Consider the following 15545-nt stretch of genomic DNA (forward strand, 5'->3'; position numbering starts at 1 on the left):
TCTTTGTATTATTAATGTTCACAGGGCAGGTGGGTGAAGTGAGTGTTTGCTTTCGGTCTTTGCTTTATGGTCTTCCCTGATGACTCATGGTAAAGAATCTGCCTGCAATGGGAGAGCCCCAGGTGCAGTTCCTAGGTCAGGAAGATCCTCTGAAGAAGGGAATGGCTACCCACTCCAGTATTCTTGCCTGGAGAATTCCATGGACACAGGAGCCTGGCGGGTTATGGTCCATGGGGTCGCAAAGAGTCAGACACGACTGAGCGACTAACATTTTATGTAGGTAAATTAACGCACAGCTATAGAGGAAAGCCAGTGTAGTTAGGAAGGCTCTAACCCTTCTGGAAAGATACTCCTGGTCCTTTCAGATCTCCGGGGAATGGGAACTGCTTCCTCCCTGGGCTGGGCTGCCTGGCTGTTTCTTTCTCTGCTGTGACCCATGTGGAGTGCCGTCCACCCTTGAAGGACAGCTGTGCCAGCCCTTGATGGCTGCTCTGTCCCTGACCTCTCTTTGCAGTGCCCGTTCATGGACGAGCGGATCATGTGTTTACACAGTAAGATCAAGAGTCAGGCCCTGGAATTTCCAGATCAGTGAGTATCCTTCGTGTACCGCAAGTTGCTACCTTCTCCGAGCCCTTGGTGACGTCTCCCACCCTTGATGTATCTCCTCCCGCCAGGCCTGACATAGCCAAGGATTTGAAGGACCTGATCACGCGCATGTTGGACAAGAACCCCGAGTCGAGGATTGTGGTGCCAGAGATCAAGGTATCTGCTGCCCCTTGGGGTATGTGCCAGGGGCTCAGCCTATCTCCTCGGCTTGGGATTTTTGGCTCAACCCTGCCTCAGTCAGGCCCCACATTCCTCTGTTTACAGCACCACACCCTCTTCTGCACCACCGCCCTCCCATGCCCTGTGGCCTCTGGGATGCTGGAAGCTGGTGGGGGAGGATTTGGGACTTGTGTTAACTGTGATTATGGAAGTGGGATCTGCTACCAGCCAGGCAACTAGCACTCGCTCCACTTGGCGTGAACTGATGGCCTCCACCTCCCCAGACCAGACCAGAGTCTCTGTATGCTCCATTGTGGCTGCCGAAATCTTGGGGTCTTTTCCTTGACGCTTCCTATCCCTTTGAGAAAATACAATGGGTGTGAGAGGAAGTTAGTGAGCAATTTGACCATCTACCTCTGGCCCTGGCCTGCTGAATTCTGCTATGTTGCAAGAGCAGCATTAGATAAGATCCCTACTGATCCCTTGCAGCCATGTACACACACATGGACCTTTCAGAAATCTAGAGATTTCCTTCAGAAACTAGGCACCTCAGCTAAGCAGTTAGCAGTTGAAGAGGGGGCAGCCCAAAAGGTTACAGATAAAGGCTTGGATCCAAGGGGCACGTAGTTGGGGGGCAGACCTCTGCCAAAGTCCCCTCCTGATTGTGTTCTTCTCAGTGGCCTCCCTGTGCCACCCCGAGCCTCAGTTTCCCTTTCTGTAAAATGGGAAGGATGCTGCCTACTCTGAGCTGAGCCTTCCAGGCATCAGAGAGAGTTGCAGAGGAGTGATGGGTGCTCCTCGGGCAACCATGCAAGGCAGATGGCAAATTCCAGGCCCTTCTGCCAAGACACGGGGCGAGATGGAGAATCCGGTCCGGCTCACATTCTGGCCTCGTGGCTCCCTCCCTCCGTCTATTTCATGTTTCCTCCCACCTGGCTCACCCCCACCTTCTGCCTGGCTTGCCTGCTCTCTTGCATCCCTGACCTCAGACCACTGGCTCTCCCCTCCCGCGTTCCCTCCCTGGCTCTGCTCACAGGCAGGGTCTCTGGGAGCCAGTGGCAACGGCCCCTCACCCCTCCTGTCCTTCGTTGAAGCTGCACCCCTGGGTCACGAGGCATGGGGCGGAGCCGCTGCCATCAGAGGACGAGAACTGCACGCTGGTCGAGGTGACCGAAGAGGAGGTCGAGAATTCGGTCAAACACATTCCCAGCCTGGCAACCGTGGTAAGGCAGGATGAACCGCTGCTCAAGAGCAGGGCCAGAGAGCCACAGGCGGCCTGGCAGGGACGAACCAGGACACGGGCGGGCAACTGAGAACAGGTGTTGGGCCTGAGAGTCACGGATTGGCCGGGTCTGCCCCTCACCCACAGCTCCCAGCCCCTGGGCCTTGGTCACCTAGCAGGCCAGGTGGCCCCTGCAACTTCTAGGGTTCTCTCTGCAGCTGTGACCCAGGTCACTTAAACAGGGTAGCCCCTCTCTAAGGATTATTCTGCCTCTTGTGGAATTCCTGCTTTCAGAGCGTGTTCAGGGGAGAAGGAGGAGCTTTAGAAGGATCAGGGCAGGTGCCTGGGGGGAGCTGGAGCCAAGGTCTCTTAAGAGGGGCTACCCCCTGACTGGGTCTCCTGTCCCCAGAGCAGATGGCTTAGCTCGTCCCATCTCTGCAGTGTGGGCAACTGCCAGGGTGACTCTTCCCAGCTCCTAGAGGTGGGTGTTTGCTCAGGGGCTACTGGACCCCCTTTTATGGCCTTAAATTTGGGTCCTGATCCAGGAAGATGAAGCTAGAGAATTACCTTGGAGACTCAGAGAATCACCCACTTGCCAAGGCTGTGCCCAGAGGGTGTCTGACTCCAGGAGGGGGCTGGGGGTTGGGCAACAGTCCTAGAGGAGGAATCGAGTGGGCTGCCTCACCATGGCCACCTTGGGAGTCCTGGGTGTGTTCAGTTAGCACCAGCTCCAGCAGGCAGGGCCCAGGGCTCTGTGGGGAGACCAGATACTGCGTCCAGCCTCGAGTGACCTTAGGAGCCCCAGTGCTGGCTCCTTTGCTCCCAGCTTGGCACCTCGCCCTCTGCTTCCCCACACACTCTCTCTCTCCCTCTAGAACCTGAGCCCTGGGGGATCTATTCACATCCTCCTCCCCCACCAGGGGCCTCTGCATGATCTTCACTGTTGAACACCCACCCACTCCTTCTCGTCCGCCCACCACACCCATGTCCTGAGCCCGTGGTGGGGAAGGTAGCTGAGGTCGAGCTCCCAGCACCCGCCGTGGGTTATTCCGTTCCTGGTTGTGAATATTCTTGGGAGAAGGCGTCTGATCCTAGAGGTCTGAAATAGGCGTTGATTATTCAGGAAACACTTCTTGAACACTGAGTGGTGTCTCAGCCCTGTGGTGGGAGTGGGAAATACAGAGGTGAATAAAACCAAGATGGTGCGTGCAGATGTTGGGCAAAGAACCAATAAGTAAATGTGCAAGTAACAGAGAGGCTGAGAGGGGAACCTCCTAGCGGGGATGTGGCCCAGGTGATGGGTTGGAAAGAGCCTCCTGGAAGGCGTGTGCTAAGAGGATGGCGGGGTGTTCAGGCCGAGAGGGTAAAGGGTGGGGTGTTCCTGAAAAGGGAGCAGCAAATGCAGCGACCCTCTGTTGGGAGGCGGCTAGGCTCACGAGGAACCTTAAGAAAGTCAAGGCAGCTGAAACAGGGCAAAGGAGGTGGAGTGAGGGTGGCATGAGGCTGGATAGGAGGTGGGACCAGAGCACACAAGTCCTGAGGCCACAGCTGAAATTTAAATCTTGGTCCCAGAAGTGTGGGAAGCACCTGCAGGATTTGATTCAGGGGAGTGGCATGGTCAGTGTTGGCCTTAGGAAGGTCCCATGTGGAATTTGGGGGGACAAGGAGGCCGTGGGGGCTTCAGCTGTGTGTGCCAGGCATGAGGTTACAGAGATGAGCACGGGACAGTGCCAGCCCTCATAGGGCTTCTGGCCTCTTGAGGAAGATGAACCTGGAAAGAAAGAATCACCCTCTGGTGCCATCACACACTGAGTGTCCACACCGTGACAGGCCAGCGGGGAGAGGAGTGGGACTGGGAGGCTTTGCAGGGTAGGAGCCCCTTCCGCTGGGTCCTGAGGGCTGGCGAGGCTCACTGAGGGAGCAAAACAGTTCCAAATGTTCCAGGAACCACAGAGCTGGGCCTTGGCAAGGGAGGCACCATGCATGCTTGTCAAGGGGAATGGCCTTCATTCTCTTATCTCAGCATTTTTCTTTTCTTTCTTTAAATTGAGGTCAAATTCTTGTAATATAAAATTAACCATTCTGAAGTGAACAATACAGTGGCATTTAATACATTTACAGTATTGTGCAACCATCACGTCTCTAGTTCTGAAACATTTTCATCATCCCCAAGAGAAACCCCATACCTGTTGACAGTCAGTCACTCTTCCCTCCCCAACCACCCCCAACCCCTGGCATCTACTAGTCGATATTCCCTGTTTCTATAGGTTTGCCTATTCTGGACATTTTATATAAATGGAATCATACAGTAAGTGGCCTTTTGTGTCTGGTTTCTTTCACTCAACATAATGTTTTCAGGATTCATCCACATTGCACCCAGTCATTCCTTTTTAGGGCTAAATAGTGTTCCATTGTAGGGATAGAGCATATTTTATCTATTCATCAGTTGATGTACATTTGGTGGTTTCCACCTTTTAGTAAATCAGTGGTTTTTAAAAACACTTCCCCCTACTCTTTTAGCATGAAAATCTTTTCTAAAAAAGAGTCCAGAGGCTTAGTATATGAAACAGCTTGAAGAGACATCATACTTTACTTGGAAGGGAGGCCAGAGCCTTACAGGTGTTGAGGCCACTTCTTTGTAAATTCTTTCATGAACGACAGCAGCCAAAAGCATCACCATGAACCTTCCATGGCTCTGTGGCCCGTAACAGGTTAAGTTCCAAACTCATAGGGGTGAGAGATACCAAGTCAGGGCGGGAGGGAATCAGATATGGGTTTCAGAAAGGACAGGGCGAGAGACTTTCCTGATGGTCCAGGGGTTAAGAATCTGCTTTGCAGTGCAAGGGACATGGGTTCAGTCCTTTGTCAGGGAACTAAGATCCCACATGCTTCTGCAGCTAAGCCCTTGCACTCTTAACTACTGAGCCCACATGCTCTGGAGCCCGAGCACCCCAACTAGAGAGTCTGTGCACTACAACAAACAATCCCACATGATGCAGTGAAGACCCTCTTGAGCCACAACTAAAGATCCGATGCAGCCAAATTAACTTTTATTTAAAAAAAGAAAGGATGCCCTGAGGGGCAGACTGGGAGGCAGAGGAGGGAAGCTGAGCAGTGGCTGAGGGGCATGATAGAGGGATACTGACCCTTTCCCCAAAGATCCCCTCCTCCGGCATGTGTTTCCCAACCAAGCTGCAAACCCTGTCTCCTGGTGGGCGGGGTGGGGGACACCAAAGAGTTCCATCTCATGGCCGTTGACAGGCTGACTACCAGCGCCTCTCAGGATTAGAAGGGCTTTCAGGACCTCTGACCTCTCTTGCCCTCACATCACACCAACTTGTGGCTGGGCCACCCTCCGTATCCTGGGATGTCTCCTCGGCTCCTTAGACTGGGACCAAAGCTTCTCATCCTCAACAAAAATGCACCCCCCCACCCGAGGAACTGGTACCCTTTTGTATTGTTCCTGGGACTGTAGAATGGTGCAGCCACGGTAGAAGATAGATGGGCAGCTCCTTAAAATGCTACAGAGAGAGTTACCAGATGATCTAAGAATTCCACTCCTAGGTGTACACCCAAGAGAAATGAAAACATTTTGTGTGGAAAGTATGTCCATACAAACTCTTGTACACAGATGTACATAGTAGCATTAGTCACAACAGCCCCAAAGTGGAAATGGTCCAAATATCCACCAATGGATGAACAAAGAAGCAAATATGGTATATCCACACAAAGGATTTTTACCAGGTCATAAAAAGGAATAAAGCAATGTAACATGGTGGACCTTGAAAACATCATGCTTGCTGAGTAAAAGAAGCCAGACCCCAGAGGCTACATACTGAATGATTCCATTTATACAAAATGAGAAAAGACAAACCCATAGAGACAGAAAGTGGATTGGTGGTTGCCAGGGACTGGGGAAGAGGAATGGGGGTGGCTGCTAATGGGTACTGGATTTCTCTTGGCGGTGATGTAAATGTTCTGAAATTAGATAGTGGTGATGTGAATATACTAAAAACCATTGAACTGTACACTTTAAAGTGGTGAATTTTAAGCTGTGTGAATTACATTTAAATTAAAAGTGCAGTGATCCCCCTCCCTCTCAGATTATACCTGGGAAGCAGTAATTGGTTGCCTGTTGGGGTGGTTGTAGACAGCTTTCACCGCCAGTAAAAGCCTCGCCTTGAAGAGGAGACAGGTTGACAGGCCAGGAGGGCCTGTCCAGCGATGGCTCAGGTGACAGATGGTACCACGGATACTGGACAAACTCTGCAGGCCAGCAATTGGGTAGGCTGAGACTAGACTGTGACAGGCTCTGGATGTCAGACTGAGGAGTTTAGACCTTATCTTGTTGACAACCAGGGAGCCGTGGAAGATTCTGGTGGGCCCGTGAGACTTGGTGATGGCTTTGGTTCCTGTATCCTGGGTGGATGTTTCTCAAAGGCTCACCATCAGCAATCAGTCCTGGGAACTGGCAGGGGGCAGGGTGTGTGTGTGCTGGGGTGGGGGGAGCAGTGGGAATGAGGGGAGGGGAAGGGAAGAAGATAGGAGACTTGTGCTATGGCACGAGGGAGGCTGTTGCCTGAAGTCCCCCACCCCCAGGTTGCTGAGCCTCCTCCTCTCCTTTCCAGATCCTGGTGAAGACCATGATACGAAAACGTTCCTTTGGGAACCCGTTTGAGGGCAGCCGGCGGGAGGAGCGTTCCTTGTCAGCGCCTGGAAACCTGCTCAGGTGAGTTTCCCCGGGGTGGGGAGCTAGAGGCCGCCCTGCCCCACCATCTCTGGGCCCATTCTCTCAGCAGTGGTGTCCAGACTCAGATCAGCCCGGCCAGGCTCTCTGGGGAAGTCAGAGCAAAGCTGCTGGCTTTGGTTTCTCCCCAACCCTGGATCCAGCCCGCCTCCTTGACTGACAGCCAATCCACAGGGAACTTTTACCTTTCTCTGGGGGTACATGCACTTTAACAGGGGTGGGAGAATGGTTGATTATCAGGCTGTTAGACCCCAGAGCGTGCATGCTTGATGGTGGGATTGTGGCCCCATGATGAGTGAGCAAGGCAAGTCTCACTCATGGGACCACCCCCCACCAAAACGTCTCACAGTGAGGGGTGGTGTCCTGCTCCTGACCACCCTGGCAACAGCTCCGTGAAGCTGGTGTTTGGGGTCTGAGTGTCTCTGGGGGTTGGGGGACAGGCATGCCATGAGTGCCAAGTGTCCCTTCTCACTTCCCTTTTCCCTCCCCTCTGGTGATTCCAGCAAAAAACCAACCAGGGAGTGTGAGCCCCTGTCTGAGCCCAAGGTAACGCCTGCCTGCCTGTGCCTTCGCCTCTGCCGGGGCCTGGGGGCGGGGGCAGCTGCAGAGCACGGGGCATCTGCATCCAGGCGGACCTTCCATCCAGCCCGGGGCCTCCAGACCCAGGAGGAAAACGGGGCATCCAGGGGCTTGGACCCGGTGGTGGGTCGTGCATGTGGGCTGGGGCTGCGGGTGCATGGCGCTCCACCCGGAATGCCTGTGAACTCACCCGGGTCTTAGACCTAGTCTGGCACCCACCTAGGCTCGGTGCACGTCAACGGCCTTGAAGCTATGTCATGGGCCGAGGCCGCCCCTGATCTGGGCTGGTGGTCAGAGCCTAGAGCAGGCATGCTGAGCTCGGGGGCTCCCTGCCCGGGGCTCTCCAGCATCCTCCCCTTCTTCTCTGATGGGTTAAGACCTAGAAAATAAGTCCTCGTTCAGCCTGTTGCAAATGAGTGTGAAAGCTCCCCTGGTTCGGAGGAGGATCCAAACCTATTCCCCCGAGTCCGCCATCCTCTTCCAAACACATGCCCAGCTTAGCCATTCCAGCACCTCCCAGGACAGAGGAGCATTTCTGTCCCTGCAAGCCTGAGATGACAGGATGATCATTCCCCACCCCATGCCTGTGACAGGATAGCAGTCCTGGGACTCTCCCCACCGAGCCCATCTCACCACCTCATTCTCAGTTGGGAGCTCCAGGCAATCATTTCTAAGTCTCAAAACTGCTGTGTTGAGCTATAAGTCACATACCATATACTTCACCCATTTAAAGTATATAACTCAATAGCGTTTAATATATTCAGTTTTAGAATATTTTCATTAGCTCAAGAAGAAACTCTGTACCCTCATTTCTCACCACCCAACTCCCCCATCCCCCAGCCAGCACGAGGCTACTTGCAGTTTCTATAGACTTACATATTCTGGACATTTCATATAAATGGAATCAGTCTGTGGCCTTTGTGTCTGGCTTCTTTCGCTCAGCCTAATGTTTCTGAGGTTCATCTGTGGTGCAGCATGTGTCAGAACTTCTTTCCTTTTTGTGGCTCGACCATATTCCATTGTATGGATATACCCACACTTTGTTGCTCCCATTCATTCGGTGATGAATACATTTTCCACTTTGGGGACTGTCACGCATGAATAATGCTGCCCTGAATGATGCCTGTGCAAGCAGCATTTGTTTGTTAGGAGTTGGCTTATGAGATGAAATTTCTTGGCCACCATAGGAGCCAGGTGCTCATACAGTAACGTAGGAAGACCATCTGTGGATCATTTATGCTCTTCCAGAGCAGGGAAAATGGCAGTTAGCCCTCCAAACCGATCATGGACAGCCTGGGAAGGCTGCCTCCGTCCCTGCCACAATGTTCTCAGGCGTCTCTACAGCCGCGAGATGAGGTGGCCCCACTTACGGTGTGGGCCTTACAAGGTCACAGGTTGAAGCCTAATAGGCTGGCCTGTACTTGTCCCTTCTCTTCTCAACCTCTTTTACGGTTTGCCTCCTTTTTTGTGCAAGTCTGTTTATTTCATCTTCTGTTTTTAATGAGATCAAAGTTGCAGGACACCAAAGACTGAGATTGGCCCAAAAGACCTTACTGCCTTTCTCTTCCCTCATCTCCGTCCCAGAAGCACCTGGGGATTACCTGCCCTTGCCCTTAGCCCACAGGTGGATGCTTTTGCTTGTCCCAGTGGTCCAGCACTCTGGAGCTCTTAGGGCTTAGGCAGTCTTTGGAGGGGTTAGGCAGTCTTTGGAGGCCTTGGGCCCATGGCCCGTAAGTAGTGAGACCAGCTGGTATGAGTAGACAGCTGTCAGGCCTCCCTGGATATCCAATTACATCTCTCCTCCCCAGAGACTTGACCCTCTCTTCCTTGGCAGAAACATAATAACCAATGTGTGTGATTTTTAAACAAAGAGGAATTTCTTCCTAGGAATGTACGGACATCATGCCCTTGCCTCATGTACAGGGCAGTTCTCCTTCTGCCCAAAGGCACGCAGTAGATACCAGTTCTGTGTGGCAAGCCCAGTGGCTCTCCTTAGGACAGGCATTCTTTGCTTAATGTTGGTAAAGGGTTTGGGCCTCTCCTTAGGGACTTTCCCTCACATTTCCCATCATGCAGCCCACATCTGTCACCCCAGGCAGCTCTAGCTGGGGGCACTTCAGGGTATGGCCTCTTGGGAACATGGGGACACTTCCCACCAACCTAGTCTCTTCTGCTCTGGTCACGCATTGCCAAGATGAGGGCCCTTCTCTCTGTTGGAGGCATCCCTTGGGCCTGTGTGCTCAGCACATTTCTGTTGACAATCATGTCCTGAAGGCTGGCTTTGTGCCAGGCCAAGTCGGGTGGTCCTGTTCGTGTCCCTCACGAAACACACCTGGAGACTGAAGACAGTACGGTTCCTGCCCTGCAGGAGCTTAGAGCCTAAAGCTGGGGGAGCGAAGATGCCTAAATTCTCTGTGAACAGGCCCCAGTGTGGAGCCCATATGACCTGTGCTATGGTTTCAGGTGTCAGCCCATAGGTTCGCATCTATGTTTATAGTTTACATTCCTTACAATTTTTGGCACATGATGCTGGTTTTCCGTTTACCAAAGGGATGCAAGGTCTCCTCTGAAACTTTCACATAAGCAAAAAAATGGGGAGAGACTCTAAAAACAAGTAAATAATGGTCCAGGCAGTGCAGGACTGCCAGAGACATTGGTTCAGGTCCCTGCCCGCATTGCCCCAGGACTTAATGTGGGTTTTTTTGTTCGGTGAGCAGGAAGCAAGGCAGCGAAGACAGCCTCCAGGGCCCCGAACCGGCCCCCGTAGGGGAGGAGGAAGTGCTCTCATGAAAGGCGGCCCTGGCGTGGAGAGTTGGGGGGTTCCAGGCCCCAGCTCCCTAGAGCACACTCATCCTGCGCGGCCGGACGAGGTGATGGAGTAGCGCCGGACCGCGACTGCGCATGCGCGTCTCACTTCTGCTGGCGGCGCCCTGTGTTTCCATAGCAGCATGTCCTACGGGAAACCGAGCACGTGTGTAGAGCCTTGACAGTCATCTCTGGTTGTTTTGTTTTTGGTTTGTTTGATTTCTTTCTTATTTTAAAGGGGACAAAAAAAAAAAAAAAAAAAAAAAAAGACGAGACGACTCCATGACATCGACTTTGGCCGCTGGCTGGCTGAATGGGCGGGTGTGAGGAGTTGCAGACCCAAAGCCACGTGCATTGGGGGACAATTGCTTTTTAAGACGTTTTTATGCCAAAAATCTCCCTTGTGAACTCAGAATGGTGTCAAGAGATACCAAGTGAATATGTGTGAGGTTTGAACGTCGGGAAGAACTGGCAGGAAACTCTGGTGGTGTGGTCCGAGGCCATACTTGGCTGCATTTGAAAGAGGAAGAGCAGGTGTGACTTCGTGCAAAACCCCAAACCGTGGCACGTTCTAGAATGTGGATTCATGGAGTCAGGACAGGGCTAGCCCTCAGTAGCTGCAGCCTGATTCGACGCAACTTATTCCTGCTGCTGCTAAGTCACTTCAGTCATGTCCGACTCTCTGTGACCCCATAGACAGAAGCCCACCAGGCTCCCCCATCCCCGGGATTCTCCAGGCAAGAACACTGGAGTGGGTTGCCATTTCCTTCTCCAATGCATGAAAGTGAAAAGTGAAAGTGAAGTCGCTCAGTTGTGTCCGACTCTTAGCGACCCCATGGACTGCAGCCTACCAGGCTCCTCCATCCATGGGATTTTCCAGGCAAGAGTACTGGAGTGGGGTGCCATTGCCTTCTCCAACTTGTTTCTAGGAAGGACTATAAATCTTTTTAATGAGTAGAGCTGTAATCAGGAAAATGGAAAGGGCTTGATACATAAGAGCTTGGGTGGGTGCGGGGGCCAGATTTTCCATTCCCAGAAGGGCATTCGGTGGTTATGGTGGGACATCTCCTCTCAAGGACTGAACGAGTGTGTTTATGACAGCCGCTCAGAGCTGAAACTTTTCTTAAAGGAGCTCTAGTCAATCTCTTGTTAAATAACAGAAACTTCAGGGTGAAATTAAATCCTACACTTCCATGTACATTACATGGCTTAAGAGTAAACAACAACAACAAATACTTTCAATTTTCTAACTAGTCTGAACTCTTGAGCAGTTCAGAAATCATTGCGAGCTTCCAGGAGCTATCCCATGGCTTCAGGTGTATGATCAGAGTTAGCGCCAGTGACATCTACCCTGTATATTAGCAGCTCAGCTTGCTTATAACCTGTGTATTCTAGAGGCTGCTAAGAGTCTGTTTTCTTTCTCAGCAGTAGCTGATTGTTGTAGTCAGTGAAACAAACAGTTATCCAGTTTGTGGAGGGCTAGTTAGGAATACTTTCATTCAGCTGAGACATAAATGATCAGCCTTACTGGCAAAGCTCTGTTAGGATCTAAACAATAACTGTAGGATGCCCTTTTAGAGAAGATTCTTGAAACCTAGAGCAGTCCTCGGGTCCAAGGCAACCAGGACTTGGCACAGGAAGTCCCCTTTTGTAGCCAGCAGTCCAGAAAGAAAAAGTTTACGTTTTTTACTTCCAACTAACATTGGAAAGTTTGGTTGCAGTTCAAGTGTGACTTCTTCCAGAGTCCCGTGTGGGTAATTGTGAAGTTCAAGAGGGAGGAAAATTAGAAGGACTTGGCCTGGGGGATTCCCAGTGCTTTGTGGAATCTGCCTTGAGGAAAATAGTGTCGGTAATCAGGATCAGAAGCATGAGTTCTCTTGTAGCTTCTGGCTGATCCGTGTTGAAAGGGGCACTTTCTGCAGAGACCGAGCAGCAGGTCTTGTGTCTGCTGCCAAGGGCATTCACAGAGCTTCCGCAGATCTTCATAAGCTCTTGACTGTCGTTTAGCCAGACTCTTCTTTCTACCTTATAAGCAGGACAGAGTTAGAGAAGGCTGGTTTCCAAGAGCCAAGGACACCCATCTGATGGAGGGTCCTCTGGCCTGCTTTCTTTCTTTCTGTAATCTAGTACTTCTTCCTCCTGTGCTTGTTTAAATCTACAGGTTCCACCCCTCCTGGGAACAAATGGGTCTGGTTAGTTTGCAATAAGCACCTTGCAGTGGTTCAAGTCAGTCGGCTCTTCGTCTTCGTCCATGTGGACGCTGACCTGGTAGTGGGGGGCTCGCCCGGAGGGGCGGGGGCTGGTAGCATGCAGAGCCTCTGCAGAACTCCTCCTGTGTTTACACAACTGCATCGGCGATGCCATTTCTCCCACCATGAAACTCTCCGTCGAAGATTTCACATGTGGAAAGCCAGCGATCAGACAGCACTGAACTGTTCAGGCAGGTGGGTTGGGGGAGGCCCATGTTCATTACTATTTTATTTTTTTTACACTAAGAAACACCAAAGGAAGCTGTGGAAAAGAACCACCCCACTGAGAAAAGGATAAGCAGAGAGGGCTGTAACAAAAAGCATTAAAGCTACTTGGAGCACAGACTCTTGGGGTTTGTCTCCACTCCTTAGAGCACAAACATTGATTTTTTCCCCTCAAACCCAACTGTCAGGAAAGGGCAGAAGCTGATATGAGCAGCTTTTCTAGGTAAGCAAAAAGGATGCCTATCCTCTTCCATTACTGGCTCATCTGTGGGACCAATTTTTAAGCAAGCTGTGGCCTGCACCTGTGGCCTTGAAGAAGCACATGTTCTTTATCCGTCTTTCTTCCACCCTGTTTCACTTCCCCATCTGTTCCACAGCCTGGCCAGTGGCTCCCATAAAGCCTTATCTAGCCCCTTGCTGGCACTTGGGGCCGGAGAGGCCATCTACCCGCTGGTCTGGCCTTTCTCGTAAGCTAGGGCTCTCGTCCTCCAAGCCTTCCAGGACGAGGTGAAGAACTGTGCAATTTAGACCTATAGGCTCCACCTGTCACTCTCACCCATCTTCCAAAGGGGAGCTTCTTGTCACCAGGGGGAAGAACCAAGACCTCCACTTGCTTCCAAGGTGCTAGGGAAGGTTTCAAGGTTGTTGATTTCAATTTTCTCTCCAGCTTTACAGGCCAAGTTTCATGGGACTACTGACTTTTCTATTCTGTGGTTGATTTCATGCCCAATGCTTCTGTTTTATTCCTGATCCTTTCTACTATGCATTTTCCTTTTATCAGGTGTACAAAGTTAAATACTGTGTATTTATCACTGAAAAGTACATGAACTTAAGAGAAAAATAAGCCTTCAGTGTTTTTCCACAAATGTTTAAGCTTCTCTGTAAACTTGAAATAAACAGCAAAATGGTGCAAAGTCTGGGCCTCTTGGGGATGTTTTTTGGTTGTTTAATTAAGTCAGTGGTCTTGAAGTCGCCTGTCCTCATGTCTGTTTCCCTTCCTTAGGCTGACAGTAAAGTTGAATGCCTGAGTCAGGGCTGATGTACTCAGCAAGTCCCTAATTTAAGCATGTCCTAGTACCTCCCTGGGTCTTCTTGGTGGCACAGTGGTAAAGAATCTACCTGCCAATGCAGAGATGCAGGAGATGAGGATATGATCTCTGGATCCAGAAGATCCCCTGGAGTAGGAAATGGCAACCCGTTCCAATATTCTTGCCTGGAAAATCGCATGGACAGAGGAGGCTGGTGGGCACACAGTCCATGGGGTCAAAAAGAGTCGGACACGACTGAGCATGAGAGTACCTCCCTACTAAGAGGGTGGTCCCCACGTCAGCAGGATCAGCATCACCTGGGAGTGGCTTAGCAACTCAGATTCCCAGGCCCCATTCAAACAGCCCCAGGTGACTCACTTGATGCTGAAGTTTGCAACACACTGCTCTGAGGCAGCTCACTGCCAGATAGATTCTTCTGGTGGAGACCAAACAGGTGAGCCGCTATGGGAGCAGTTTTAATCACACACTGAATACATCTTGTGGGCAGTCATACTACGTGAAACTTCACCGCATAAGGTGGGTATTGAGCCCATTTTACGGGTCAACATCTGTAAACAGGCTCAGAAAAGGCTCCGAATTTATCAGGGAATTCAGTGTTCTGCAGAGCCTTGATGGTTGCCAGTTTTCATGACGTCTGGAGACTCTTTTAGAACTGCTGCTTTCTCCAGACTGTGGGCTGAAGGTTCCCTGCACTTCAAATGTGAATCCAGCCCACGGCACTGCATTACTGGCTTTGAACTTCAGTTCTCTGTTATCAGGGAACAGTGGATGAAGTCTGAAAGACTCCTGTTCCGTTATTGCAGAAATAACAGCCCTGAAATACTGGCCTTCAAGTCAAGAGCAGCTGTTGCTATTTAAAGACTCCCCTCTCCCCACAGAGAATCTGATGAAAGCAAGAAGAAATGCCCCAGGTGCCTCACTTTGCAGAGTTTTAGGGGTTTCAGAATCTCCTGGAAGGTCATCCATGGATGCAAGGCTGAAAAAGCTCTACTTAAGAGGGAGTGCCAAGGAGTGCCAACAAGGAGGGCTGTTAGAATGCAAGGCAATTCTGGCAAGTTCAAGACCAGTGCCACCCCCAGCCCTCACCCAATCTTTAGAAAAGGGGGGGGCCATAAGAAGTCTCTCCCACTCCAGCAACCATGACTTCTTAGCCTGCAAGAGAATAAACTTTTCCTAAACAGTCCAGCTCCATGGGGCCTGTGTGTTCAAGCAGGCATTTTTCAAAACGGTAGCTCAAGGGACTTCCCTGGTGGTCCAGTGGTTAAGAATCTGCCTTTCAATACAGGGGGTGTGGGTTTGATCCCTGGTCAGGGAACTAAGATCCACACTGTGTCCCATGGCTGGGGGGAGAAGGTAGCTTGAACCAAAACTTTTTCAAAGGGGTCGGGGTAAACTCTTTTTTTTTCCCCCCTCCCAAAGCAAGAAAAGCCCAGGTTGTCAGTTACCCCACAGAAGCAGAGCACTTCTAAAATAAATGTTCCCTTTAACAGTTGGAAATGAATTCCTGACAAGGCAGAGGGGCGGGCTGCTTCCTTTAAGGAGACGCTGAACACCTGATGCAGAATGAAGTCGGTGTGAAGGCCCGGCCAGAAATAGCTTCATTAACATTTCAAACCGGTGGCAAGGTAGATGTAGCTGGTGCTGCTTTTGGTTTGAGGCTTCTGGAAGGCAAATGGGGAGGGAGCATAAGCCAACTTCGTGTCCCCTAAAACTGTGTTCCCTGTAGTATACACCCACACACTTACGTAAAATGTAAGCACAGGTAAGACACCACAGGAAAAAAATCTTGTAAACTCCGTAAGAACATAAGCTAATGAAGAACCAGACTTCTTAGGCTTTTAAGAGAAGGTTAAAGTGGGGGTGGGGTGGGGTGGCGGGCGCGGAAACCAGCTCCAGCGATAGAC

General features: G+C 51.1%; 1 protein-coding gene across 4 annotated transcripts in view; it reads left to right on the forward strand.

The window, feature by feature from the left end:
- The window catches only part of CAMKK2 (calcium/calmodulin dependent protein kinase kinase 2), a 53949-nt gene extending 40443 nt beyond the window's left edge, over nucleotides 1-13506 (forward strand). The window contains exons 12-17 of one of the 4 annotated variants that reach the window (XM_027956490.3): nucleotides 515-588; nucleotides 675-762; nucleotides 1860-1988; nucleotides 6616-6716; nucleotides 7238-7280; nucleotides 10031-13506. In XM_027956490.3, coding sequence (XP_027812291.2) covers nucleotides 515-588; nucleotides 675-762; nucleotides 1860-1988; nucleotides 6616-6716; nucleotides 7238-7280; nucleotides 10031-10195 — 600 coding nt within the window. In that variant the 3' untranslated portion in view covers nucleotides 10196-13506. The remainder of the gene's footprint in view (nucleotides 1-514; nucleotides 589-674; nucleotides 763-1859; nucleotides 1989-6615; nucleotides 6717-7237; nucleotides 7281-10030) is intronic. The other 3 variants (XM_027956492.3, XM_027956491.3, XM_027956493.3) reach the window with 3 other exon arrangements.
- The last annotated feature ends 2039 nt before the right edge of the window (nucleotides 13507-15545 follow it).

Source organism: Ovis aries, chromosome 17 (genome assembly GCF_016772045.2).
Source record: "Ovis aries strain OAR_USU_Benz2616 breed Rambouillet chromosome 17, ARS-UI_Ramb_v3.0, whole genome shotgun sequence".
NCBI classification, from domain to species: domain Eukaryota; kingdom Metazoa; phylum Chordata; class Mammalia; order Artiodactyla; family Bovidae; genus Ovis; species Ovis aries.